The 27,748-nt window shown below is 40.6% G+C and overlaps 1 protein-coding gene across 1 annotated transcript; it reads left to right on the forward strand.

Moving 5' to 3' along the window:
- The first annotated feature begins 1,556 nt into the window (after window positions 1–1,556).
- On the forward strand, window positions 1,557–26,091 carry LOC118597568 (pancreatic triacylglycerol lipase-like). Its single transcript, XM_036209141.1, has 12 exons — window positions 1,557–1,602; window positions 2,779–2,933; window positions 5,788–5,910; window positions 7,065–7,199; window positions 14,310–14,421; window positions 15,956–16,075; window positions 16,179–16,298; window positions 17,049–17,167; window positions 19,964–20,093; window positions 21,142–21,250; window positions 21,847–22,011; window positions 26,028–26,091. Exons 1-12 carry the CDS (start codon window positions 1,557–1,559, stop codon window positions 26,089–26,091), a joined length of 1,398 nt encoding a protein of 465 aa, XP_036065034.1.
- The last annotated feature ends 1,657 nt before the right edge of the window (window positions 26,092–27,748 follow it).

A 27,748-nucleotide genomic window follows, 5' to 3' on the forward strand; every position in this document is an offset into this window, starting at 1 on the left:
TGTCACAAACTGAAAACATCCCAAATGTGTTCTATCAGATTTCTTCTTAGCATAAGTTCCCAGAACACTTTCCCCAAAGCTTTCTATTTTTTCTCTTTGTCTTAGTCACTCTTCTATTGCTATGAAGAGACACCATGACCATGACAACTTTTTATAAAAGAAAGCATTTAATTAAGGTGGCTTACAGTTTCAGAAGTATAGTCTATTATCATCTTGGCAAGGAGCATGGCAGCATGCAGGAAGACATGGAGCTAGAGAAGGAGCTGAGAGCTACATCCTGATTCAAGAAGACAGAGAGAGAGGGAGGGAAGGAGAGAGAGGAGAGAGGGGAGAGAGACAGAGACAGAGAGAAAAGAGACTGGGCCTGGCAAGGGCTTTTGAAACCTCAAAGCCCACCCCCAGTGATCTACTTCCTCAAACTAGGCCCAACCTCACAATCCTTTGCAAGTAGAGCTACTCCTGATGATTAAGCATTCAAATATCGGAGCTGTGGGCGTCAACCACTCTTATTTATAATTTCCTTCAGTGACTGGCTCACTGACCACACCTCCATGCTCTCAGCAGTACATATAACTCCTTTCATTTCTTATTTGTTCCTTGTGCATGTTGTTCTCGAGAAATAGCTGACTACTTTAGACTGTTCACAGAAGTCATCGCTTTCTTTTCTAGAGAGAACGTGCCCTCCGAAGATGGCCTCTCTTCTTCTGTGTTTGAGAGGAGGAAAAGGTAACAGAAAAGCCATGTGTGCTGGTTCAAGTTGCTGATCAAATATGTGGAAACTGGCCACACACTCAGTCCCGTACATTAAACCGTTAACTAAGAAGGGGAGGAGAGCCTTCCCCACAGTAAAAACACAAATATTATAAGGTCTTTATCACAGGCAGAACCTAAATTCCCGTGGTTAGATCTGTGTGCCCAGAAGGCAGTGAGGCAAATGGAGGCAACAAATCTAGAATGGAGCTTTGGTAAAGGTTAAAGAAGACGTTCTGAGGGTGAGAGGTGGAGAGACAGAGTAACACACACTAAAGTAGAAACTGGAAATGGGAGTGAGATGGGGCGGAGAAATGGGAGGCGTGGGAAAGTGGGGGCTATCAAAACAAAGCACAAATGTAGATAAAGCAGTAGCTAATTTGTAAATATAATTAATGCTTTTTAAAAAGACGGTGGTTCTGGGCAGTACATGAGTACACTGTCGAGAACATTCCATATCTAGCACTTTCTCATCCTCCCACGAACACCTTGGAACACAACTTATTCTACCAACCTAGGCTTATCTGTGATTAAAATTAGAAATATGTGCTTGGAAGCTGTCTCTTCTCGTGCCACGTTTCCATGACACTGCTTGGAAAGATACGGCTCTCCTATAAAAGGACATCTCAGTGTTCCCTCATTGTCCGTGGAACCTGACGGACCTGCCACGGTGAGTCAGAAACACGATTTTGAGACTAATTAGTTAGATTGCACCCATTCCCACCCCAAGTCTGAGTGAATGGGATTATGTCAGTCTTTCAAAACCTGAGTTCTCCAGACTCAGCCATGCTTTCCCTTTTGTGCAGATGCTGCTGCTGTGGACATTTGCAGTGCTCCTGGGAGCAGTAGCTGGTAAGAAAGGATGGGGGCGGGCAGGAAGAAGGAAGAGGGGGATCTGTGATTGGTATGTAAAATGAATAAAAAATTTCTTAATTAAAAAAAAGAAAAGATGTGTGTGGAGATAGGAGAGGCTTGCTATGTGCTTCTTCCCAGAAGACCATGACAGCTGGGTTCAAGCCTTGATAAGAATGAGGAGTCAAGTGAGTTTGATGAAGTAAGAACATAAACACTTAGGTTATGTTACCAGATAAAACCTCCATGGCCTGTTGAAGTGAATTGTAAACACACAAATAAATCAGATGAGCATTAATACATAACATATTCATTTTTAATTTTTTCTCAAAAATATTCAGATAAACATTTGAATTTTAACATTAATGTTTATATTCAAAGACCAACATTCCTAACTTGGATTCAAGGCAAAGGTTTCAAACACTCTTTTCATTAACTAACTCTATGACTCTGAGAATAATCCATAATCCTTACCCCTTCTAAACTTTGGTACCTTGGTCTGTGAAATACAGATAATGAAATCTCTCTCAAGATGGCAGAGATGCTTAAGACAAAAGAAGCATCTTGTCTAGTGTCAGGTACAGAGTAAGATCTAGAGGAATGTGTACCTCACAGCTGCTGTCATGCTTACTCCATCACTAATCTGGTCCTGACACGGCTCCAGACCCCCTTCTTAGACTAGCAAACCAGCCTACAGCTGTGTTAAATCCCAGGTGTTCTGTGCTTTCCTCATCACAGGATCCAGGTTAGTCCACAAACATATTCAGCCAAGATGGAGACACAAACTTTGGCTTTTGCATGGAACTTCATGTCTCCACAAAGCCAAATGGTGGCCACTGGTAGTTGAGAGCCAACATACACACAGCGTGCATCAGGAACTGGGACACAAGGCACCCCTGTTTCTGAGCATCAGTGGTCAGACAATTGAGTGGAGAAGCTGAAATGAGTCCCTCACTGAGGCTAGGCAGAGACATAAGGGGAACACCATGGTCCCTGAGGCAGAAGTGAGGACCAGCAGGCTGTCTGCAACAGAGGCACTGTCCTGTTAGGCTGTTTTTTGAGTGTGAGCAGGAGGGTGTTTGGATCTGCCACAGGATGAAAGTTAACTCATATTTTGCCTGAAAGACCATTAATGTTCTGATTAAACTAATGCCTTGACACACTGGGTGATTTTAGGACGAGAAGTCTGCTACAATAGACTCGGCTGCTTTAGTGATGACTCTCCATATGGAGGAACTTTGGAAAGACCTCTCAAAGTATTGCCCTGGTCTCCAACTCTTGTCAACACCCGCTTCCTTCTGTATACCAATGAGAACCCCAACAGTTACCAAGTAAGAGAACAGATTTTGTTTAGATGTGTTTTATGCTTCCATAAGAGAATCCTACAGTGAATGATTTAGAATTTAATGTTTGCCTGGCTCACAGATGTAGAAGAGGACTCTGGGATCAAAGGTGTAGATCCTCAAAGCCCCTAGCTGAGGGCTTTCACATTGCATCACAATATAGTGAAGAGCATCACAAGCTGAGAGAGTGTGTAGGAGATGAGGAGGGTCAACAGAGCATTGTTTCCTGAGGAGCCCATTCCTTCAGTTACCACCCCACTCTCTGATGCTAGCCATAACCTACTCATGGAGGCAGAGTCCTTGTGACCTGACCACCCATTAACAGCCCTCATTCTTAATATCATGTCAGTGATAACTAAAGTTTTCACTTTTTTAGAGGTGGCATTAAAACCATGTCAATAATTCCATCCAAACTCCCCCACATCCACATCCTTCCACACATGACATATCCCTTTCTCTGCAGTAGCCCTTAACACATCCCCACATTCTCTCTGGCCCCAAAGCTCAAAGCCTCATCAATACTAGATGTAGATAAGACCCAAGGCATGATTCATCCTCTGACAAGTCCTTCAGTCCTGAGCCTGTGAGAGTAAAACAAGATGTCTACTTTTAAAATACATTTATGGCACAGGCACAGGACAGACATTTCTGTCCCAAATGGAAGAAACATCCCAGAAAAGAGAGATTATCCACCTCTAAACTGAATAGGGATAGCATTAAACTCAAAAATAACTTTTTGCTTTACAAACAACCTCCAGAACATTCTAGGGTAAGGGTTGGGCCTCCAAACCATACTCACTGCTTTAAGGGCTCAGTCCACATAGCACCTCTCATAGGCTTGAGTCTCATACCTACAGATCTTCTGGGCTGGTGTTAACATGCTGACAGTTCTGAGGGTTCAGGGACTCCATCAGGCATTGCCCTAGTGGGGGTTCTCTGTGGAGTTCTATCTCATATCATAGTCTGACTTTGTCCCCAGGCTATCCACAAATGTCTCTCACATCTAGATGAAAGTTAGTGCCTCTCGGCCCTTGCATTCTGCAAGCCTGAGGAGAATATTACATGTATATAGACAAGATTTACTGAGTTTCCTCTAGAGGGGTGGCCTGAGTCACACTTGAACCACAAGTGAGCTACTATTGGGACCTCTGAGACTTAACACAGCTTATATCCGCAAGAACGTGGGTAACGGTCCAGGTCTACCTTTTGCAGAGCTCTTGTCCTCCAAGATCTGGGGGATGTCCTACTATTTCTCCTATCATCTTAATGAATGTCACCTGGCTTCCCCAAGTTGTGATTATCATTTTGAAAAGCTGTCACTGGACACATGCCTGTTCTGCTCTCCTAAAGCCTCCCATTCACTCTTTTAAATGCCCAGGCTGCATATTTTCTTAGTTTCTGTTTGCTTCTCTTTTTGTTATAACTTACACCTTGAAATTATTCTTCTTCCATATGCTTATGACATGAAAAGTATTCATGTAGAAGCCTTAATACTTTGCTTCCTTGATATTTCATCTGCCAAATAGTCTATTGCTTTTAAGTTCTGTGTTTTATAAAGTCCTAAAACATGAACACAATTCAGCTAAGTTCTTTGTAACTATAAAATGAAGATGGCCTTTTCTCCCATTTACAGTGCACTGCTCTCTCTCCATCTCTATTTGATATCTCATGGAAATGACTTTTGGTCCACACTTCTATCAGCACACTTGATCATAACCACTTTAGCAATCTCGAAAAATGTCATATCTCCACCACAGTCATTACCCTCTTTCAGAGTGCTTACCAATACTATCCTGGAGAGTGCTCAGTCATACTGCTCCATGTTCCATTCATGATAAAATGGGGTGATTTTGAGTTTGTTTCTCAGTACTAATTACTCTGTACCCTGTACTAGAGCAGCACCCATTTTTTAGGTGTTTATTATGATCATCCCACTCCTGGGACCAATTTTCTGTCTTAGTCATTTTTGGAGGGGGAAGCAGAGTGGTATAATAGTATCATTAATTTGGTAAATTATAAAACATATACATTCATTTGGATGAAAGCCTGGAGTCCAAAATTCAAGGTGTGATCTGGTGAAAGTCTTCCTATTGCATCACAAAATAGAAGGGAGAAGAAGGAAGGGAGTGAGGAAGGGGAGTGAAGGGGAGGGAGTGAGGAGGAAGGGATAGGAAGAGATAGAGAAAGGTCGGGGGAGCTGATGTATCCTTTTATCAGGAGCTCGTTCCCACAATAACTAAAAAAAACCTACAATGATCCCACCAATTCACTGGTAAGAGCTATGCAGTTACCTCCTAAAGGCCCAGCCTCATGCTACCATCACAATAACCAGTGAACATCACATGTTTTGAAAGGAATATTTACACCATAGTAGAAAATACATATTCAGGGCTTCTGGGGATGATTAGTCAGATAGTGAAATCTGCTTCTTCACAGACTTCCAAGGAAAAGTCTATCTATTTAACTTAAAAGTTATAAACATTTGTAAATGTTCTACTACCTCTAGTATCTTTTCATATTGTTTCATATTTCCCATTATTATATATAATACATATATAGTACATATATCCTGAGTATATCTATTTATGATATATATGTGCGTGAGTATATATACCATACACCCCACACACACACTTTCATTATGTGCAGCAAAGAGCCTCACCACCAATATTATAGTGGCTACATAATCTCAAAGCTGCACAGTTTTACTGTCAACCTTTAGGTGGTTTAGTAGTTTAGCTATAACATGAGAATTCTTATTTCTAAGGATCTCAAATCCCAATAGTCCCTTCCTGTCTGTAACCTACTAGGAGAACTTGACCTGAAATACTTTGGCAAACAGGTAATCACTGCAGATGCTTCAAGTATCAGGAACTCTCATTTCAAAACAAGCAGAAAAACCCACTTCGTCATTCATGGATTCACAGACAAGGGAGAAGACAGCTGGCTGTCCAATATCTGCAAGGTGAGGGCGGGTACTCTCCCAAAGGAGGCAGTCACAGAAGCAAAATGGACCTGCATCTAAGAAGAGTGCTGATTACCACAACACAGGGACACCTCTGAGGCCTGCTGAGCCTGAACCGTCACTGGATAGGGAGGAGGTGGTGCCAAGGGTGGACAATCAGGACAGTGGGGTTGGTGGTTGGCCCAGGCAGTGACCATTTGATAATGCATACAGGGACATCTTTGGCTTTAACAGGAGAAGCTGCCACATACATGGTTCCCAGTTGATTGCAAAGCTGTTTGTTCTCTGTCCTTAAATTTCTGTATGAAGAGCTAAGGGACTCCATTCATACAAACTTTTTCTTGTGATTTTTCACTAGGTGCCCTGAGATCCTCTGCTAGCCATGTTTAGGAATACTCTGAGGGCTTTCATGTCTGCTTTTGATGATTTTGTGGAAATGATTCTGTTTTCTTTCATTGGTCTTTGGCTCTGTTCCCAGTAATAATGGACACTGAAAAGAGAAAAACAAGTAGAATAAGTTTCCTTAGTAATGAAGGAATATTGTTGATTCAGTTATTCATAGATTCCAGTAGACACATGGCAGATGGTTCTTTTCTGTGAATTAACTCCAATGATGTACAACACAATATGCTGATCCAAAACCAGATTAGACTCCCAGTATGGGAAAGCTTGCTCCAATTGCTTTACTGTGTCTTCATATATAAGAGATCCTTTTGATTTTTATTGGGCACCCACTGTGCTCTATGACTTGTTGTAGACACTGAGGACACGGCAATGAGAGAAAACAGGCAGTGTCCTCGAGAGCTTTCCACTAAGACATAGTGGAGTTCTAGGACTTGGAGATGCACTAATCAGAGAGCTTGCTGTGCCACTTCACATTTTTAAAATAAAAAACATCTTTGTATCTGCTGCAGGTGAAATACCAAGAATGCAGTTCCCATGGAGCCATGCTTCAGTCTGGAGTCAGTGTTAGACTTGAGGAAGAATTCTATGTCCATTACCAATTATGTGTTCTGGTCATAGCTTTTGGATTTAAAAAGAATGTGAATGTTATTATTCAGGTCAGGGAGAGAATTTATCAAGTCTTTAAATGTGTTAGTAATAAATGCAGGTCCTGGATTATTTACATTCTTGTTTGTTGCCTTTCCTATCAGAACATCTTCCAGGTGGAAAATGCAAACTGCATCTGTGTGGACTGGAAAGGTGGCTCTCGAACTGGATACACTCAGGCTACACAGAATGTGCAAATTGTAGGTGCAGAAATTGCATATTTGGTTAAGGCCTTCCAGGTGAGTGCTTTCTGATTACTTAAAAACCCACACCCATTGCTTTCTGAACTCTCTTACCAAAAGAAAATTATAGATATGAGCAATTTACATTTCAACATATTTTAGCTGATACATAAAAATTGAACATATTTAATGTGTACCATGCAGTGTTTTCAAACAATTTCTACTTTGTTGTGTTCAAATCAGGACAAATACACATGTCTAAGGTGAAGTCATCTGTTATCATTCCTAGTTTTTGTGATTTATTTACATTTTGTGTTCTATGCTCACTTCACTGTGCAATACTACCCCAGAGGTTCTTACCTGATTATTACTTAGTGCTCATTGATCAGCCATTTCCCATTTCTTTCTACTTTTATGCTTCCTACCTTCTAGTAATCACAATTCCACCCTTTGGTTTCTACAAAATCTACTTCTTTTTGGTCCACATGTTGGTGAGATCATGTGGTACATTTCTTTCTTTGCCTGACTTGACACGAGTCTATCCATGTTCTTGCAAATGCAGTGTCACCCTTGTCATGATCAAGTCCTGTTCCTTTGTGTATACATGCCATGTTTTGTTATTTTTTATTTCAATTGATGGACCCTTAGAACATTTCCATTTCCTGGCTGTTATAAATAATGCTGCATGAACATTAGGAGTGCAGGTGTCTTTTACCATACTCAACAGTAGGGTTGTTGGGTCACATGATAATTCTGATTAACTTTTTGAGAACTCTCTGCGGTACTTTCCACAGTGACCATGCAGTCAGTCTCCCTCAGTACACTAGGGTTCTTTTTCTCCACGTTCTTGACAGCATGTAGTATCTTTGGTCTTTCTCCCACAAGATATTCTTACTAGAATTAGGAGGTAGCTCACCACGGTTTTGATTTGCCTTTTGCTGCTGATGATGTTGAACATTTTTTCAATTGCCTGTTGGATGTCTGTATATCTTTTGAGAAATGTCTATTTTGGCATATTGCCCATTCATGAAATCAGATCATTCCCTTTTTGCTATTGAATTATTTGAGCACCTTTTCTGTATTGGATATTATCTTATTGTTGATTTTACAGTTTGCAAATATTTTCTCTCATTCTGTGAGTCTCTTCACAATGTGTCATGGAGAGACTTTTAAAATTTATATAACCCACTTGTCATTTTTGCTTTTGTTTTCTGTGATGTGGGGCCATGTTAAAAATAGTTCTTGCTCAGACCACTACCCTGAAGCAAGTATGGCAACTGATGAAGACACCCCTGGACTGAGCTTTGGCCTTCCACCTAGTTGAGACAATGATGCAAAGCAATCTAGACTTGGGTTCACCTACAAACCTACTTCTCAGAAAGTTGTTTTTGTTTGTTTGATCATTTTTTATTTAAGAGGGTTTGCAGAAACAGTGTGAATGTGAATTTTAACATATTCTATTTGTTCTAGTTTTGTTGGTTATTAGAAATAATAACGTTGTTCTCAAGATTAAGCTAGCTATATTTTCTAAAGAAGCACAAAGATTTGAAGCTAACCTGACTGGGTAACCTGAAACAGAAAATGTTAAACTTGAATTTGATTTGATAGTTGCATTTCTAGTTCAATTTTTCCTTCATCATCTCTGAGTAACATCTCTCATTCACTGGTTCTCTTTTTACCATGATAGAGCAAAAGACAGCCCAATTTTTACTCATAGTAGTCTAAATCTATTTCAATTTTTGTGATTGTCTGAAAACTGAAAATAAAATTCTTTGACAGGGCAGAGTGTCTAAATTTCAGTTTAGAAAGGTTCTCCATATGGACCTGTCTTGAATTCTGCAAGAGCTGAAAATCTGCTGGAGAGACTGTTCTGTAGGGCAGTTTTCCTAGACTGAATCTACCCTTCTCAGTTCTTATTTGGCTTCTTAGCCTGAGTCTAGGAATGAAATTAAAGTAAGATAGATTAATGGGAGAAACATCTGTATTTTTATTAGTTTTTGCATGTACTTGGAGTCACAAGAGAAAAGATTGAAATAGATGGCAAAATAATAAAAAAAAAACTTTCATAAATTTTGGGGGGTTTCTCTGTGTAGCTTTGTGCCTTTCCTGGAACTCACATGGTAGCCCAGGCTGGTCTTGAACTCACAGAGATCTGCCTGCCTCTGCCTCCTGAGTGCTGGGATTAAAGGCATGCAAATGAAAATTTTTGTGAAGAGTGGGATCTTTGGTGTGTAAAATGAATGGAAAAATTTTTCTTAATTAAAAAAAGAAAGAAAAGAAACACACACACACAAAAAAAGTCAGGGCAGAAGGCTCTTGGGCAGGGGTGGTAAATTCCAGGAGGACCAGTAATAGTAAGAGCTGTGTGGGGAGCAGTAGCGCTGATAGGAGTGGGGTGATCTTAGCCGATCTACACTTCTCCACTGCAGCATGAACTCACATCAGTACAAAGAAGACATCTTTCTCACAGGAACATCTACACCTTGCTGTAGGTAAAACATGGAAGCATAGACCATCCCCATGAACAAGGACCTCAGTCAGATGTTTATGTCAAAGAGGTTCTGTGGCAGCATAGCTCAGTTTTGAGTCCTCAATTTGAAGCTTTATTTCCAGAATATTTTGCTACTAAAGGCCAACTTGGCAGCTCTTTGGAGAGTTGAGTTCAAGGTTATGAAATGAGATTGGCAAAAAAGTGGGGTGGGGGGATAGATTGGCAAAAGGAGAAAAGAAGGAATTCGAATGTCCCCTCTCACATGTAACTGATCTCTTGGCCCTAAGGCCAGTCAGGTCCATTCAGCAATACAACCTAGCTTCTCTTGGGAGGTGACGCTACAGGCAGACTCCCATTATTATTGGGTTTCTGTGTGGTTTTGTAGCATTTCCATAGAAACAAAATAAAAATAAAAGCTAATAATATGAGAAGCATTTAAATTAGTTTCTGAATGTGAAGGGTAGCCAGATGATAAATTTTTTTTTTAGGTATTAGTTCAAAATATCTCCAGCTGAAGCAAGGGTGTGTAGTAGAAACCTGATAGATTCGGTTTCTAGCTTAAATACCATCCAGCTCCATTTCCAGGCTTCGAGAAAAACACTCTTTATTGATTTCCATGATCCCAAGTCAGAAAAGGAGGAGAAAATTGGAACTGTTAGTTTGTAGCTTGAAATCAGATAATAAGGAGAAAGTTGGAGAATTCAGGATTTAATCTAGTTTAGGGCTAAATAATAAAATCTAAAAACAAACCAAAAACATCACCCCAAACTGGGCTAGAATGTAATATCTATTCGTTACAGGCCTTTCATCTTGGATATATATATATTTTTTTCTCAGCATCCTTCCCTATCTACCAAAGAATCATAGTGAGACTCATTTATTGTCAAAACAAAATTAGTCTCATTATGCTTGGCTTGATTATTTGACAAATGCACAGAGAACAATAAATGACTCTTTTTAAACTCTGTTTACTGGAATTTTTTATGTGTGGTTGTATATTTTGCCTGTATTATGTCCATGCACCACTTGCATATGTGGTCTCATCACAGGCCAGAAGTGGGTGTTGGACCCCATGGGACAGGAGGTACAGATGGTTATGGGTTGTCCTGGGTCATGTTTGTCCTGGGTATCTGGAAGGGCAGCCAGTGTTATTAACCACTGAGCCACCACTTCAGGCCCTTGTAGGAATTTTTTTTATAAGAAAACTTATGTTAGACACTAAAAGCCTTTTAAGACTAGGAAGCCAAGTGAAGCATTCAGTACTAAGGCATGCTAATGAGGTCTTCTCTTCTCAAGTCTACACCACAACCTTAAAGTCTGGGACACCCAGGACGTGGCCTTTGACTCACTGTGAGGCTAGAAATACTATAATGGAAATCTTTATTGCAGATGCCTAGGCAACTTTTACAGGAAGTAGTGGGTATTCTTGTAGAATCCATAAAGCCAACCTCAGTCCTTTCAAGCTGTCTGACCACGTCAGGAAATAAGTATTCTGGTTAAGGCTTTTGTCATATAACTGTTGTTACAAAATGTAACAAAGATAACGGATTCTTAATGAACTTACACAAATAACTATATTACTATAGAAATAAGAATTTACACAAAATAGTTTCTGAACCATGGAGGGATCAGTTAGCAAAAAGAAAATGTTTTAATTGTTGTTTACATAGTATATTTTACCAAAATTGCTATAGGATATAAATAACATTAAATTTTTTCAATTAGAAAAATAAAAACATAAAAAGCATCAATAATGTTTCCAAAAGAAAGCCATAGTTCATCAGTCTTAGCCCATATAAGCTGTTCAGTTTCTTGCTTAGTGTGGAAGTATAAGTTCCTAGAGTCCATCCATATCCTCCTTGGAATTTTGGAAATTCTTACAAATACAATATGATATTAAGGGTTCTCCATAAGCCTATTTTTAAAAGAACTTGTCAAGTTTTTTTTCCCATAAATTTCCAAAGTCTTCAGAGAAGAATTGGTATCACACAGCAAATGTCTGTAGAACAATGTATTCAGTTCAAAAGTATGACTGCCAAAGAGACATGTCTTTCCAAGTGTGGGTGTGTGCCTTTTAATTCAGAGGCAGAGGCAGGAGAGAGAGACATATACTAAGGGCAGAGACACAGAGAGAGAGGGAGAGAGACACACACAGAGGTGGGGAGAGGCACACACAAAGGGGAGAGAGACACACAGAGGGGAGAGAGACACACAGAGAAAGAGAGAGAGAGACAGAGAAAGAGAGAGAGACACACAGAGGGGAGAGACACACAGAGGGGAGAGAGACACACAGAGAAAGAGAGAGAGACAGAGAAAGGGAGAGAGACACACACAGAGGGTAGAGACACACAGAGGGGAGAGAGACACACAGAGAAAGAGAGAGAGACAGAGAAATGGAGAGAGACACACACAGAGGGGAGAGACACACAGAGGGGAGAGAGACACACAGAGAAAGAGAGAGAGACAGAGAAAGGGAGAGACACACACAGAGGGGAGAGACACACAGAGGGGAGAGAGACACAGAGAGAGAGAGAGAGAGAGAGAGAGAGAGAGAGAGAGAGAGAGAGAAGGGAGAGACACACAGAGGGGAGAGAGACACAGAGAAAGGGAGAGACACACAGAGAAAGGGAGAGAGACACACAGAGAAAGGGAGAGAGACACACAGAGAAAGGGAGAGAGACACACAGAGAGGAGAGAGACACACAGAGAGAGAGAGAGAGAGAGAGAAAGGGAGAGACACACAGAGGGGAGAGAGACACACAGAGGGGAGAGAGACACAGAGAAAGGGAGAGACACACAGAGGGGAGAGACACACACAGAGGGGAGTATAGATGTAACCGGCTTGTTAAATAAGAAACACAGAATCGATTGCAGAGTTAAAAACCACGAGGTCAGAGCAAGAGTGGAAAACTTTACCCTTCACTGCTTCTGCTGTCTTTCCTCTCCGCCAGAGCTACCTCTGTGTGTCCTCTTTTTTTATAGATTTTCTGTTCTGTTTTCTCATTGGTTGTAAACCCAGCCACATGACCTCCTCGTCATTGCCTGTTTGTACAGACCTCCAGGTCTTCTATGGTTGGTATTGAGATTAAAGGCGTGTGTCTGCCATGCTGGCTGTGTCCTTAAACACACAGAGATCTACCTAGCTCTGCCTCCCAAGTGCTGGGATTAAAGGCGTGCACCACTACCACCCAGCTTCTGCTCTGGCTTGCTCTGACTTCAAGGCAACTTTATTAACATACAAATAAAATCACATTTCAATACAAATAAAATATCACTATATTTCCCCTTTTTTATTTTAATAAAAAGAAAAAAAAGGAAAAAGGTATAACTAATATAAGAAAAACTATATACAAAAGTACAATAACTATATATACCATATATACAAACAATAAATACCTAGACAATGTCTAGTCCATTTGCATTTGACAAATTCAGAGAAAATAATTCCATTATCTATCCTATTTTGGTAAGTCCAAAATGTACCTGATTCACTTTCCATCCTAACTTATATTGCTAACGGAACTGTCTTATAACGTCTTTCAAATTTATATACTTATAGCTCTTAGTGAGTTTTTCTGAAATCCTTAACAAAGATAATTATAACTATAACTAACCGATCTTCAACTCCCTCAGAGACCCAAGAAGGAAATAATACTACCTAAAAGTAAAAATAAAAACAGGAAATGCATACAAGCAGCTTCCAAAAAAAAAAAAAAAAATGTGAGTTGACAGAAACAGCCAGCTGCCTGGACAGTCACGTGAAGTTTCTCCGCAGTGTTGGGGCATCATCTTCAGCCTATAGGCTTAGCGTATCTGACAGACTCTTTTGTGAACTAGGATGTATATAAGGTCAACATTTTGACCTCACATTTGGTGAGAGCAGTCCATGTACCAGAAACACCTGAATTCCATTAGTGTCATGTCATGATTCAGGATTTTAAATTCTGGAAATTATTGATGTTTTTTTCAATTCAGCTGTCCATTTTTCTTGGCTGTGTATGTGGCTTTATCCCAGCATCCCGTTCTTCTCTGCATCCCTCTATTAAATGCCAGTCTACTATTGAGAAGGGTGAGATTAGTTATTCTTCAAGAATAACTGTTTCATCTGCTGTTCCACTGCACATCAGAAGCCATCGGCCCACTCCCTGTTCAGCTGCCTTTGAAGAAAAGGGCACGGTACCTTTTACAGATTGCAAAGGCCACTCACTTCAGGGATTGTGCCATATTGTCCTGGCTTCAGAAGATGCCTTTTGTTAAAGCCACAACCACACTTGTTTTGGCAAGAATCGGTAGTCCTTGGTTTCATGTCCTGTCTGTCCTGTTTGTCAGCAGTTGATTTGAGGATACTTTGTTGTCCAGTGGCTAACTTTTGCCACAGGGGAGAGACACACAGAGGGGAGAGAGACACACAAAGAAAGGGAGAGAGACACACAGAGGGGAGAGAGACACAGAGAAAGGGAGAGAGACACACAGAGAGGAGAGAGAGACACACACAGAAAGGGAGAGACACACAGAGGGGAGAGAGACACACAAAGAAAGGGAGAGAGACACACAGAGGGGAGAGAGACACACACACAGGGGAGAGAGACACACATAGAGGAGACACACACACACAGAGGGGAGAGAGACACAGAGAGGCATTTTGATGACAGTCTGATTGCTTCCTTCCCCCACAGTCTGACTTTGGATACTCACCCTCCAGTGTTCACCTCATTGGCCACAGTCTGGGTTCCCATGTTGCAGGCGAGGCTGGAAAGAGGTTGAATGGGGCCATTGGACGAATCACAGGTTGGTCACAACAATAAAAGCTACAAAATTAGACCATATGTGGTCTCTGTGAGATCCAAAAGGAAGGTCAGGAGGGAAATCTGGAGTAGAGTCCTTCTTAGCTTGTCACACTTGGGTGGCCAGATGAGAAGTCAGACCTGATGACTTTGTAATTGACGTTGACTCTTGAGTTACAGTATTCTCTTTAAAATATATAGTTACTGTATCTAGAGTGAGATTCAAGGACAATGAGAGGCATTGTTCCTTTATTTCCTCCATGCTCAGATCATCACAAAAGGTGAGGTTCACACACAGAATAAATGTCACTAGCAATGGAGTCTAACCCATCGCTAAAATACATGTAGTTACTGAATTCGTTTCAATATGGATGCATGTTGACCCTGAGCCTTGTCAGCTGCAAAGTCAGGGCTGCAGGGAAGGGAACCACCCTGTCTCCTCTGGATGCTGCTAACTGTACTCAAAGGGCCTTATGTACATGCTGTCTATTCAGGTAACCGCATGAAGAAGACATTGTCCTAGATCTGAGGCATGGACACTACAGGGAACAAGCAGTTTCCTCCTCTGCCTTCCAACATTATGTGTTGACCTGATAATTAATTCTTTCTCTTTTAAAAGCTTGTATGTATGTGTAGTGTGTGTGAGTACGTGTGTGTGTGTGTGTGTGTGTGTGTGTGTGTGTGTGAATCATCCATGTGTGTTCAAAGACAAGGTACATTTGGTGTCTTCTCTCCCCCACTTCATAAGTCAAAGTTTCATTATGCATCCCTGGTTGGCCTGGAAATTGCTAAATAGACCAGATTGGAGGTGAACACCTCTGTCGCCAGAGTGCTGGGATTAAAGGCATATGCTACCATATTTTTGGAGGCAGGTAATCACCAGTTGGCTATACTGAATGGCCAGTGAGCTCTGAGGATCCTCTTGCTTTCATAGCCCCTGTGCTGGGGTTACAGAGGTGGGGTGCTGCTCCTAGTTTTTATGTGGATATTGGGGAACCTAACTCAGGCTTATATGGCAAGAATTTTACCCATTGAACAATCTCCTTGGCCCCTCTCCTTTTTTTATGCACTTGAAAAAGTTAGTTACATTAGATTGATAGGGATTATTTCAAATTCTATCAATTAATTTGATGAAAAAAGATATTCTTCTAGAATATTCTTTCCTGTTGCTCAGTGAGGAGCTATGACATTCTGGGGTCTTACTCTTCTGTGAGTTTACAGTCTGTTGGGAACACTGAGCCTGAACAGCTTTATAATCTACTGTCTCTTGTGGTCAACCTCTTCTCTGCTGCCAGTGACCAGCATTCTCTCAGGGACTAAACATCCTTAAGCAGAAGCAAATTCACTTCCAAACAAATAGAAAACAACCTAGAAGCAGCTTCCTCTTTAGAATGTGGTAGGTGAGGAAGATGAGGTTTCTTTCTCCCATGGGTAATTGGGGATTACAGCCAGTGTTTGTACTCAGGTCTGGAACTACTGAAGAAAGCTGGATGCTCCTGAATACCAACATAATTTACAACACAGCTTATTTGCTCTAGGGCTGGATCCAGCTGAACCTTACTTTCAGAATACACCTGAAGTTGTCCGATTGGACCCCAGTGATGCCCAATTTGTGGATGTAATTCACACAGATTCTGCTCCTATGATCCCCAACATGGGTGAGTCCTAATACCTGCCAACCCAGATGTTGGGCACACACTTTACATTAGTTAAGGCATCAATAAGTAACAAACCTTTCCTTGATTTTAAAATTTTCTTCAGGATTAGGAATGAGCCAAACTGTGGGTCACTTAGATTTCTTTCCAAATGGAGGAAAAGAAATGCCTGGATGCCAGAAGAATGCTCTCTCTCAGATTGTTGACATGGATGGAATCTGGGAAGGTAAAATTATCATGGAGACCAAGATTTTTACAGGGGAACAGACAGCTCTACTCCATGTTGTTATGTCCAAATTGCTGATGCCACACAACCTCTAATTTTATACAACAGAGGTCTCTAACTAAATCCCTTAGATATAGACTTCCACAGGTACAAATGGGCATCAGGGACCTTGAAAAATATAGTGGACATTTCAAGAGTCCAACTCAGGGGACTAGAGTGGCATAACATTTAAGGTCACATATTGCTCTTGCAGAGGACCTGAGTTCAGTTCCCAGCACCCATACCATTGACACTCACAACCACCTGTAACTCCAGGTCCAGGGGTATCCATAACTTTTGACCTCCATGCATCTACACACATAGAGACACACAGACACACACACACACACACACACACACACACACACACACAGACACACACACACACACACTTTAAAAAGTAATAAATAAAAAATGTAGACATCTTTTAAAGAATCTAATTCAGGGAACATATTACTAAATTGCATTTATGTCTATACAGACCAATCTTTCTCTTCCATTTCACTTAACAACATTCATTATTTTAATCTTAAGCAGTGCTGAACCTCAGATCACATCTCATTTCATGAATACATTTCATAAATGGTTTTATGCTGTGACTGTCAGGAGTTCACACCCATTAGAGAAGTCTATCCCATACCTTATATCCTCATCACAGTGGTAGTTTTAGAAAAATAAAATCTGTCATTGATGTCATATCTGACTTTACAGGGAGTCGTGACTTTGTGGCCTGTAATCATTTAAGAAGCTACAAGTATTATACAGACAGCATTGTCAACCCAACAGGCTTCGCTGGGTTCCCTTGTACCTCATACAGTGACTTCACTTCAGTAAGTAGCTGCATTTCAATGAGACCTGTGTGGTTCACTACATGTGACATCATTCAGTGAAGGTTTGTGCTTTCATATTATGATAAGGTGGTACACCTTAATACGAAGTATTCAAGGGCTTCAGAGAATTCAGTTCGAAGATGCAATGTCTTGTGTACGTGGCAGGTGTAAGCATTTGTCTTAGAAGTAATCCTAGATGAAGGAAAGAGCCTTCAGACATCTGAGCTGTTTTGATAGGACATGATGAGCATGGAAAATTATCTTTGACTCCTGACCTTTCAAATTGTGAAGTTGTGGCCATGTGGAGATTCTGGGAATTTTCACAATAGCTGATATGACTTTGAGTCTTTTTTTGCTTCTTATCTTGACACTGAGGTTAGATTCATATATGTTCTAGAATGTGCTGTGCCTGGTTTGCCTGGATGTTTCTTGTAAGACTGACTTTTCTTCCCACACTATTTTTTTCAAATAAATATCCCTAACCTGTGTAATTTAATAAAGAAAGTTTCAAGTGACTACATCAAGGCAATCAAAATTACCAAGAAGTATGCTCTAGAGGTTGAAGAAGAGATTAAAATTCAGCTCTCACTGTTTATCTGAAGAGCTCTAGAAAAAATTAGTCACTCCTTTTAAAACATTCCTTCATCTGTATATGCAAATAATAATGGCAATCTAAACATATTTGAGAGGAAATACTAATGAGATGATTTATTTTAATTCCCCTAAAGCAAACGTGGCGATAATTATTATTTAGTAAATGTTGGTTATTATAAAAAAAATGGAACCTATTCTAATTCACAGTACAAGTACAGTAAGACTATACAGTGACTAGAAACATGCTTCTGATACCCAAGGATGGAGAAGAGAGAACAGAAAAAAGAAAGAAAGAAAGAAAGAAAGAAAGAAAGAAAGAAAGAAAGAAAGAAAGAAAGAAAGCTACAGGTGTCACATGGTTGGTGCAGGGGCAGATTCAATGGCATAAAGGTCTTTTTAGAGGCTACTTAGCACTTTTATAAAATAGTGTCTTGGTCTCATGAATGTCTGCCTTGACTCTACTTCTTTAGCATCTAAGGGGTTGGTCGGGGCCATATAGATATTGGGGTGAAAACTGAGAGATCAGAGGAATAGTATAAGCCACAGCCAACCTCACCTCACCAACTCTTCAGCTTCCAAAGAGACCTACTTCCTGTATACCCACACCTATATGCCTTTCTATGCCTGACCTCTTATTTTCTCTCTCTTCCCAGCTACATCACTTCCTGTCTGTCTGCACAGACCTCCAGACCTTTATGTTTAGTGCTAGAATTAAAGGCACGTGTTACTATGCCTGGCTCTGTTCCCAGTGTGGCCTTGAACTCACAGAGATCCAGGATCTCTGCCTCTCAAATGCTAGGATTAAAGGCATGTGCTAGCATTGCCTGACTTCTATGTTTAATATAGTGGCTAACTTTTTCCTCTGATCCTCACATAAGCTTTATTGGGGTGCACAAAGACAATATCACCACAGGGTCATATCATCCTAGTGGTGACTTGTAAGTGTGTGTTCTATATAGACAGTGACTCGTAGTACACAATAGTCCCTTGGTACATGGTCTCTTGGTGACTTTGAGCTCTGAGCCATATCCCTGTCTGTCTTACTGATGTTACACTTTCAGCAGTTTGAGATGAAGTCTAGCACCTGCCTACTCTTCATAAATTCCTTCAGGGGCCATCATAGAGGCTTGGATGATATAAAGGGAGGGGTGGAGGGAGAGAAGAGGGGTTATTTGCTACATATTCAAATAATGATTTGAAGAACATCTGCTCCAGGAGACATCAGAGTGGGTCCACTGGAGAATGATTTCAGGGTCCTCATTGAACTTGAATGAGTCACAAGGTTGTTATGATGAGAAGATAAATGGGCTTCTATATCTCACAGGTCTTACATGGACCTATTTAGGCCAAACCCTAGGTCTAATCAGGATGCGCTTCTCAGTAAATAACTTTCTTTCAGTGTGTCAGCAAGTTCAAAGCATGGCTCACAGAACACACAGTGAAGACCGGGCCACAAATGGGACACTCCTGTTACCTTTCTTCCAAGTGCATTTAGCCACTTCACAGTGGTACAGTCTCCCCTTAGCCTCTGTCAGCCCCATCATCTTGTCTTGATTCAATTCCCCATGAGCCTTTCCTGTGGAGATGCCTTCTGTGGCTGGGTGGGGGGCATGGGGTTGCTTGTGTCTTCACAGACTATTCTCCCATCTCCATCTCTTTTACCATAAACTCTTGTCCCGGGAGGGGAGGACATTGTCTTCTGTCTTCTTCAGTTACCACACACCTGGTTAAGCTTTAACGTTAACTCTATGATTTTCCTCTACATGTCAGGGAGAATCCTAAGTTGTGAATTTGCAGTCACATACTAAGTGAAAGCCATGAGAACTGAGAAAGGCCTAAGCTGAGCCTCCCGCGCTCTGGGTGGAGTCCACTGTTCCTATCAGTTGCTGATTGTCACCTTCTCTCCTGCTTATGCAGCTTTTTCAAAATAAATTCTACTCTTTGAGGATATAGATCCTGATTATCATGCTCCGAATCTTGAGTTCCACAACCAAGGCTGTGGGTTGTATCTTTTGTACAAACATGAATGAACTAATGAATGAATCCTAACAATTCTTTAGACAAATGGGTGTCTTAGGGTGAAGAGGCTAAGCTAGAGAAGCAAAAGGGAAGATGAATACATGCAAGTCAGAATGCTTCCATTGTGACAAGATGGTTCACTATTAAGGAAAGAACATCTTCACTCATTGTTTGCTTTCCTAGGACAAGTGCTTCCCATGCCCGAGTGGAGGGTGCCCACAGATGGGTCATTACGCTGACAGATATTCTGGGAAAACAAGTAGAGTGGGCCAGATATTTTACCTAAACACTGGAGATGCCAGTAATTTTGCTCGTAAGTTTATATTTTACTTACCTTATATTCCAAGTACAAAATATTTTCTCATGTTCATTGATGATGTGTGAAATTGATTTCTGTGTGGAAGCTTTAAACACAGCTCCACACTGCGTAAAATGCCCAGTGCCACACACAATAATGATGTGGTCTGAGTAGCAGAGCAGAGTACGCCACCTGGGATACTCATGAAACAAAAACTTATCTACATTTTATCATGGAGCTGGATTCAGCAGACTTCCTCTGCTCCATCCTCTTGTGTTCAGTCATAAGTTTTTTGAACAGAATTTTGAGATTTTGTAACAAAAGAAAGTAATCTCTAAGATGGCTGGGACAGTTGGAATTGACAGAGAAGAGACATATTTAGGACAGTAGACCCATGGGAAGTGGGCAGGGGAAGGGGTATGGAATGGTGAGGTATAAAGACAGGCTGGTTTCTTCTCTGGATGATGGAGGAAGAAAATTACTTGGATGGGTGTGAATGGGGTTAATAGTCCTATAAAAACTGAAGACAAACTTTGTTCTCCCTCCAGTTTGGCCTAGGCTAATGTTAAAGGCACAGACTAACAGTTCACAACTGACTAGTACCAAGGCAACCTTCTTTTGATTATCTAACTTGGTTTATTTCCAAGGCTAATGCAAAATGGAATTATAGAATTTTAAAAAAGTACAGCTTGCTTACACAAAAACATGGCAGGACTCTAAAACTTGGTAATCAATAAAAATAAAGCAAAATGATCCATTCTACAATTTTTTGATGACTTTTTAAGGTAGAGTTCTTAGAACACTGAACAATCAATTGCCACATAACTAAATTGAAAGCAAAAATGTGTCTTAGTTCTTTGACTTGAAAATCAAAGTGTACGAACTTTGGAAGTCTCTACACAACTCTCACTCACCAGGGTTAACACCTAAATAGAAGAGGCTTGAGACTCTCAGTAGACTTGTAACACTGTGTATAAGCTTTCCAAAATTCTAATGCAGTGGGATCTGAATTAATCTGGTTTCACTGTCCAACTGATATACTGTGACAATTTTGCTGTTGAAGGCTGGAGGTACCAGGTAACTGCCACCCTGTCTGGAGAGAAAGTCACAGGACATGTTCTGGTCTCCCTGTTTGGAAATGGAGGGAACTCTAAGCAGTATGAAATTTTCAAGTGAGTAGAATATTATTCTGATCTTCTTCACTGTTGTAATATACTGCATAAGAGTTTGGCTCTTCCTAACCGCATGGCGGTATTATCACATATTGCATGGAGGTAATATTTTTCATATTTACATCTCAACACATTTTAGAATTCTACTCCTGTTTTTTTTCTCTGCTCTATTTTGACAACCTCTTGTGCGTACTCTGATGCCTGACACGTGAGTTGTAAGCAGTAAATAATACTTTCCCTTGCAAAAAGCTGGGGGAAAGATGGCACGATGATGTTATGAAGGAATTATATCCTGAGAGATATTGTGCAAAATCTCAATTCCAGTTTTACTAAAATTAGAGTTGTCCTTGAAGTAATTAAAAATCCTAGACAGCAAAAGCCACCACTTAACATACATGTGGGAATGTATTTAATACAGTGGAAAGACAAATGCCTATCAACCCACTTAACCCAAGAAGCATTGTAAGCTTTTAGAAACTCATACATGCACATGTCACAGTGTGTTTATTTATGCACAAACGTGTCACACATGTGTTTATTTATGCATGTGTTTCTGTGTGCTGCATATTATTGTTGTTATCATCTTCACTCCCTAGGGGCTATCTCCAACCTGGAAAGACTCTTACCAGTGAGATTGACTCTAATGTGGACGTCGGGGATGTACAGAAGGTTAAATTTATTTGGTATAACAACGTGATCAACCCAACCCTACCCAAAGCAGGAGCATCAAGGATCACTGTGGAAAGAAATGATGGCAGAGTGTAAGAAACAGGGGAGGAGATGGGTTAAGGAACATTCATCATTCTCTTCTCCCTAGCATTTTCTTTGATGCTACATCTCCTACAGAGTCACATGCCCCAGCCAGGTATACCTCCTAAGACCTCGTGTGTTTTTAGGAGATGGTGTCAAATATTAGAAATGTAACTTTGACAGATTCTTAGAGGAAGAAGAATGTTTTCTTTATCATACAGGCTTAGACTATGTGTGTGACTAATATGTGTGTGTGTTGTCCCCTAAACTTCATGGGTTTACCAAATTACCACATGGGTTGTTGGGAACTTATTAATTTATCAAGGAACAGAAATATGCCTCAGACTTGCTAAGAGTCAGAAGGTACAAGGCAACTAGATTTCAAAGTACAGCCTGATAGAGAGGTGTAGAGGAAGGATGGTCTAGAAAGTTTAGAAAAGGGTCTGTGGAGGCAGCACCCTGTTCTCTCCAGCAGTGGGACACCTGTCATTCTGCTGACATTGGAGAGAACACTTGCAAAGGTCCTGTTTCGGGGTGTGGAATGAGTTACCTAGACTAGAATTTGACATGACCAAATTCTTTCCAAGCAGCCGGATTTCATCCCAGAACAAACTTAGATTTGTAGAGACATAAAATTATCCATCAGGGAACATCTTAACAGTCACATGTGGAAATGTAACTCAAGGATTGGCGACTCTACAAAGAGACCAGGTGATATAATTTAAGGTGAAGAGACCAATAAATTGATGTCTAGACAGAGCTGATGCTGATGTTAGATAACATATAAGAACATTCAGGAGTTATCACACTTCCATTTCACTTATTCAACAAAATTAGAAGAAAGCAGATGTACAAAAAGATCCAAGTTGAAATTCTACAGATTAAAAATACAATGTCTCACATTAAAATACAATGAACAGCTTAGAAACTGAATAAGAAATTCATAAAGACAAAATGGGAACTACACAGAATGAGATATAAAGAAAATCATTTCTAAACTGCAAACAGTATTGTGACCTACTAGAAAATCCAAAACAGATGACGTAGCTCTTTTTGAAGACCAGATAGACAAGAGGGACAGAAAAATCTATCTGTAAATGTAATGTCTCCAAAATTGTGCAAAGTATTAAAAAACTATAAACCAACAGATCCGGAGAACACAGCTAACACTCATCTAAACCAAATCATTCACAACCAGTTATAATGGGGAAGCTCACAAAAGCAGCCAGAGGGAAAGACAGCACACAGAAAAGCTGAGACAAAGGCCTCAGCTGCTCCCAGAAGAAGCACCTTCATCATTCTGAAGAGAAGCAACCTCCATTCTGATTTCTTTCCCTTTGCAGTCTGGGAAGGAATTCAAACAGGAACATGGAACTACATTTCTTGTACAGCCCAGGATGACCTCCCAAGGAATGGTGTTGCCCACCAGAGCTGGGCCTTCAAATTTCTATTAAGATAGTCAAGACAATCTTTTCCATAGACATGTTCACAGACCAACGTGATAAAGAATTTCTCAATTGAGACTCCTTTTTATCCTCAGGTAATTTTAGGCTGTGCTAAATGGATAGTTAATCTAAGTAGGACACATACCCATTAACTTAGGTTTTTTACCCACACAAATACATTTCCACAATGAGAAGGAAATGCTTCCTAAACTACCAACACTTAGTTCTTCACTAGCAAGTCACTACTACAGGAAATGATAGAGAATCTTCAACCACATTATTCTAGTAGGAAATGAATCTATAGAAAGGAACTATGAAAACAAAATTAAAAAAGAAATTATTTTGAAAATGCATGATATTTTAGGCATTCTTTAAACTCCTTTAAAGCAATTGGCTATTGAGAAATAATAACGTAAGTGAAGTGTATTCTAACAATGCCATGTAGAGGAGGAAAAGAGATGGAAATACAGTCTTGGAGGGTCATCATCCTGTAGGTGAACTGATATAATATCATTTGGAGATTTACTATGATAAGTTAAAAAACATGTGTGCTTTCAATTCTTTTTTTTTTTGGTTTTTTGAGACAGGGTTTCTCTGTGTTGTTTTGCACCTTTCCTGGATCTCGCTTTGTAGACCAGGCTGGCCTCAAACTCACAAAGATCTGCCTGTCTCTGCTTCTCAAGTGCTGGGATTAAAGGTGTGTGCCACCACCACCTGGTGTGCTTTTAATTCTAAAGTAATCAGTAATACAACAAACTGGGGAGAAAGGGAATAAAAGAATTTTCCAAGTATGACATGGAAATGGGGAAAGAAAGGCGAAGGTTATAGAGTAATAGCAAACACTGAATGAAAATGCTACAACTGCTTTGGAGGTCAGGTTGCCGACTTCCTAAAAAGCCAAGCGCACATCAACCTGCCATGCAGCCACACTATCTCAGGTCCAACAGACTTTCCTCAGTTGAAAGTATTAAATGGAAATTCCAGAGATTAAAAAAATCTATAATTTTAAATTGCATGCTTGTCTGAATAGTGTAAGGAAAGCTCACATTGCCCCACTTTATCCCAGCATACAAATTGTCAGCTTCCCTGGTACACCCATGACATACATCCACTACCCACTCATGCTGGACACTAAGCCCTCATGCTCATCAGATTGTCTGCTGTGATACAGGCCTGGGCTCCAGTTTTTATTCTTCCTCTTAATGTCTAAAGCTCGAGAACAGGGCTGTTATACTTCCATTACAGCACCATATATCACTCTATTACCTACTGTAAATATATATATATATATATATTGATATGGGGGGAAATGTGTGTCATGTGCACATGGAATCCAGAGGATAACATATAGCATCTAGTTCTTTCCTTCTACCATGTAGGTCCCAGAGCTCAAACTCAGGTACTCAGGCTTAGCATCAAGTGCCTTTACCCACAAAGCCATCTTCTAACCTCTAAATTACTTTTTTATTATTTTTAAATTTTACTTTAACTTTATGTCTCTGAGTGTTGCATGTATGTATGTGCGCCATGTGCATTCCTGGACCCGTGTTGGATCGCTTGAATAGGAATCGCAGATGGCTGTGAGCTGCCATATGGGTGCTGCAAATCAAACCCTGGTCCCGTGTAAGTTAAGTGCCCTTAACTGCTGAGCCATCTTGGCAGCCCTTTAAAAAAATATATTGTTTTTATTTTTAAACCATCCTTCCTGCCCCCTGTACATGGTCTCTTTTCTCCCCCTTAATAGTCCCCATTTCTGCTTTTGTAACACAGATTCCACTGGAGAAACATCTTCATTTAAATGTTCAGAATTTGTTCTGGTCAACCAATGCTCAATCAAGCTATTGTAATAAATATGCCTGCCTTTGAGGCAATTCCCACAGTTATCCCCATTTTACAAATAACTACATACAAGTTCAATGCCAGAATTCAAATGAAGTTTAACTGCAAGCTCATTAAATATGACTGAACTACAACACTTCAGTATATCTATATTTATTCACGTAGCCTTCATTAATATTAGCTCTTAACCTTTACCCTGACATTTGCAAAGCTGTCAGACCATGGGAATCAAAATGAAGAGGGAAAAAAAAGTGGTTTTCTGAACACTTTTTAAAGGTCATGCACTTTACATGTACAAATATATTTTATTAAGTCAACTAAATCCAAAGTGTCACAAGTATTGCTTACAAGAAAATCCAGTTACTATATTTAAATGTTGAATTAAAATAAGAGTGGCGAGCTGCCATAGAACCTTGTGGGCTCTGTGCAGGGCTGCTGTTGTGTGCTGTTCTCTGCTCTTGCTCAGTTGCTTTGGTTGGCAGTAACTATTTAACAGACCAGACAAAAAATCTCTTCCTGATCTTTAGGGCACCCAAGGGTAGAGTCTCTTTTTTTTCTATCTGTACAACTGTAAAACAAACTTGGATGGGAGAATTCAGTACTTCAAAAGTCAGTAGCCAGCCTCAACTGAGAGTGTACACTTCACTCAGAGTCAAGGAGAGCTGTGGCGGTCCCTGTGCCTGACACTATGGTCCCAGCTATGTGCCAGGAAGAAGTGACCTTTCTGTGTTTTCTCTCCCCAGGTTCAACTTCTGCAGTTCCAGCACTGTGAGGGAGGATGTCCTGCTCACCCTGACATCATGTTAAGAGCCTGTTGACAAGGGACCACTATGTCTAGCTGCTAATAAAATCTAGCAGTGAAGCAATCCATTATGTCTTTTGTTCTCAGTTCCCTTATGTAGGAGGAAACTTTTTAATGTGGTAGTTAATATCCCAAATCTTCAGCTGATGTGACTACAGGTTATGGTTACATTGTTTTACATATCATGTGGTAGTTGTTATTTATTAAGTGGCACTGTTTACTATGTGAGAAAAGCCACAAGGCACAATGAAACCCACTATAAGAGTTTATTAATGGAAGGGAACATAAGGGGTGTGCATAGGCCTATGGAATGACCATGTAGGAAGAAGAGGGAAGGAATAGGTGGGACCCACTTTTACCAGTGTGCATATGGCCTTATGTAGCTATGTCACGCATGTGCCTTTTACATGATCATGCTGCACGCAAGTTATGTGATCACAAAGCACACTGATTATGTAGGACATAAGGCCCTGGGAAGACTAAGCATCTTGCCTGGCTACTGAACAGCACATACATGGTCATGTAGCTGGAGGGAGGGAGTGGCTAGGGATTCTAACATTCCACATTCTTTGTTCTTATAAAAAATGGCAGGTGAACAGGAATGGGGGCACCATGTCTCCCAAAACTGCTTCCAGTTGACTCAGTGGGTGTTGGTTAACTTTAAGGGAGAGGGGGCTTTTGAGGTAGCCAGACATCCAAAGGCAGTGGATTGTCTTCCACTGCTTCGGGCTCTGTGACTGGATCTGACAAGGTGCTGGCAAAGCAGAAGAGGAAGTTCAGAAAAAAATTTACCTTGGGGGGTCCTCAAGGGGTCCCAGGATGAGGGAGGGGGTCCTGGGACCAGGAAAGTTTGAATTATACTTACCTGAAGTGGATCTGACCTGTCCAGGTGGATGCAGGCTGGCTCTGGAGCTCACAGCTGTAGATGAATTTCTAAACAGTTTTATTAAATAAGAAACACAGAGCCAAACACAGGGGTGAGAGCCACAGAGATGAGAGAAACAGTGACGGTCACCAGCTAACCTTACCATGTGGCCAAGCTTCCCCAGAGAGAACCAGCTTCTTCCTGTCTAACGTGCACGTTTATTGCCTTGCTGTTCTGCCTTCTCATTGGCTCTTAGCTCAGCCACCTCACTTCCTCATCACTGCCTATCTATATAGACCTCCAGGTCTCTATGATTGGTACTAGAATTAAAGGCATGTGTCACCACGCTTGGCTGTGTACTTGATCACACAGAGACTCTGCCTGCCATGTGATCGGATTAAGGGCGTGTGCTATCACCACCTGACTTCTGTTTATGACTGGCTATGACCTCTGATCTCCAGGCAAACTCTATTTATTAACATACAAATAAAAAATCATCACACATGGCACCAATGTTATTTACTAAGCAATGCAATGTTATTTACTAAGTAGCACTGTTTACCATATGAAAGAAGCCACAAGGCACAATGAAACCCACTATAAGAGTTTATTAAGGGAATAGAGAGGGGGTGTGCATAGGCCTATGGAACGACTGTGCAGGAAGAGAGGGAAGGAATAGGTGGAACCCACTTTTATAGGTTTCCCCCAGCACATGAACACATGGGCTTACATAGCTATACCACACATGTGCATAGATTACATGATCACACAGCACATGCATTACATAGGATGTAAGG

Source organism: Onychomys torridus, chromosome 1 (genome assembly GCF_903995425.1).
Source record: "Onychomys torridus chromosome 1, mOncTor1.1, whole genome shotgun sequence".
Lineage (NCBI taxonomy): Eukaryota > Metazoa > Chordata > Mammalia > Rodentia > Cricetidae > Onychomys > Onychomys torridus.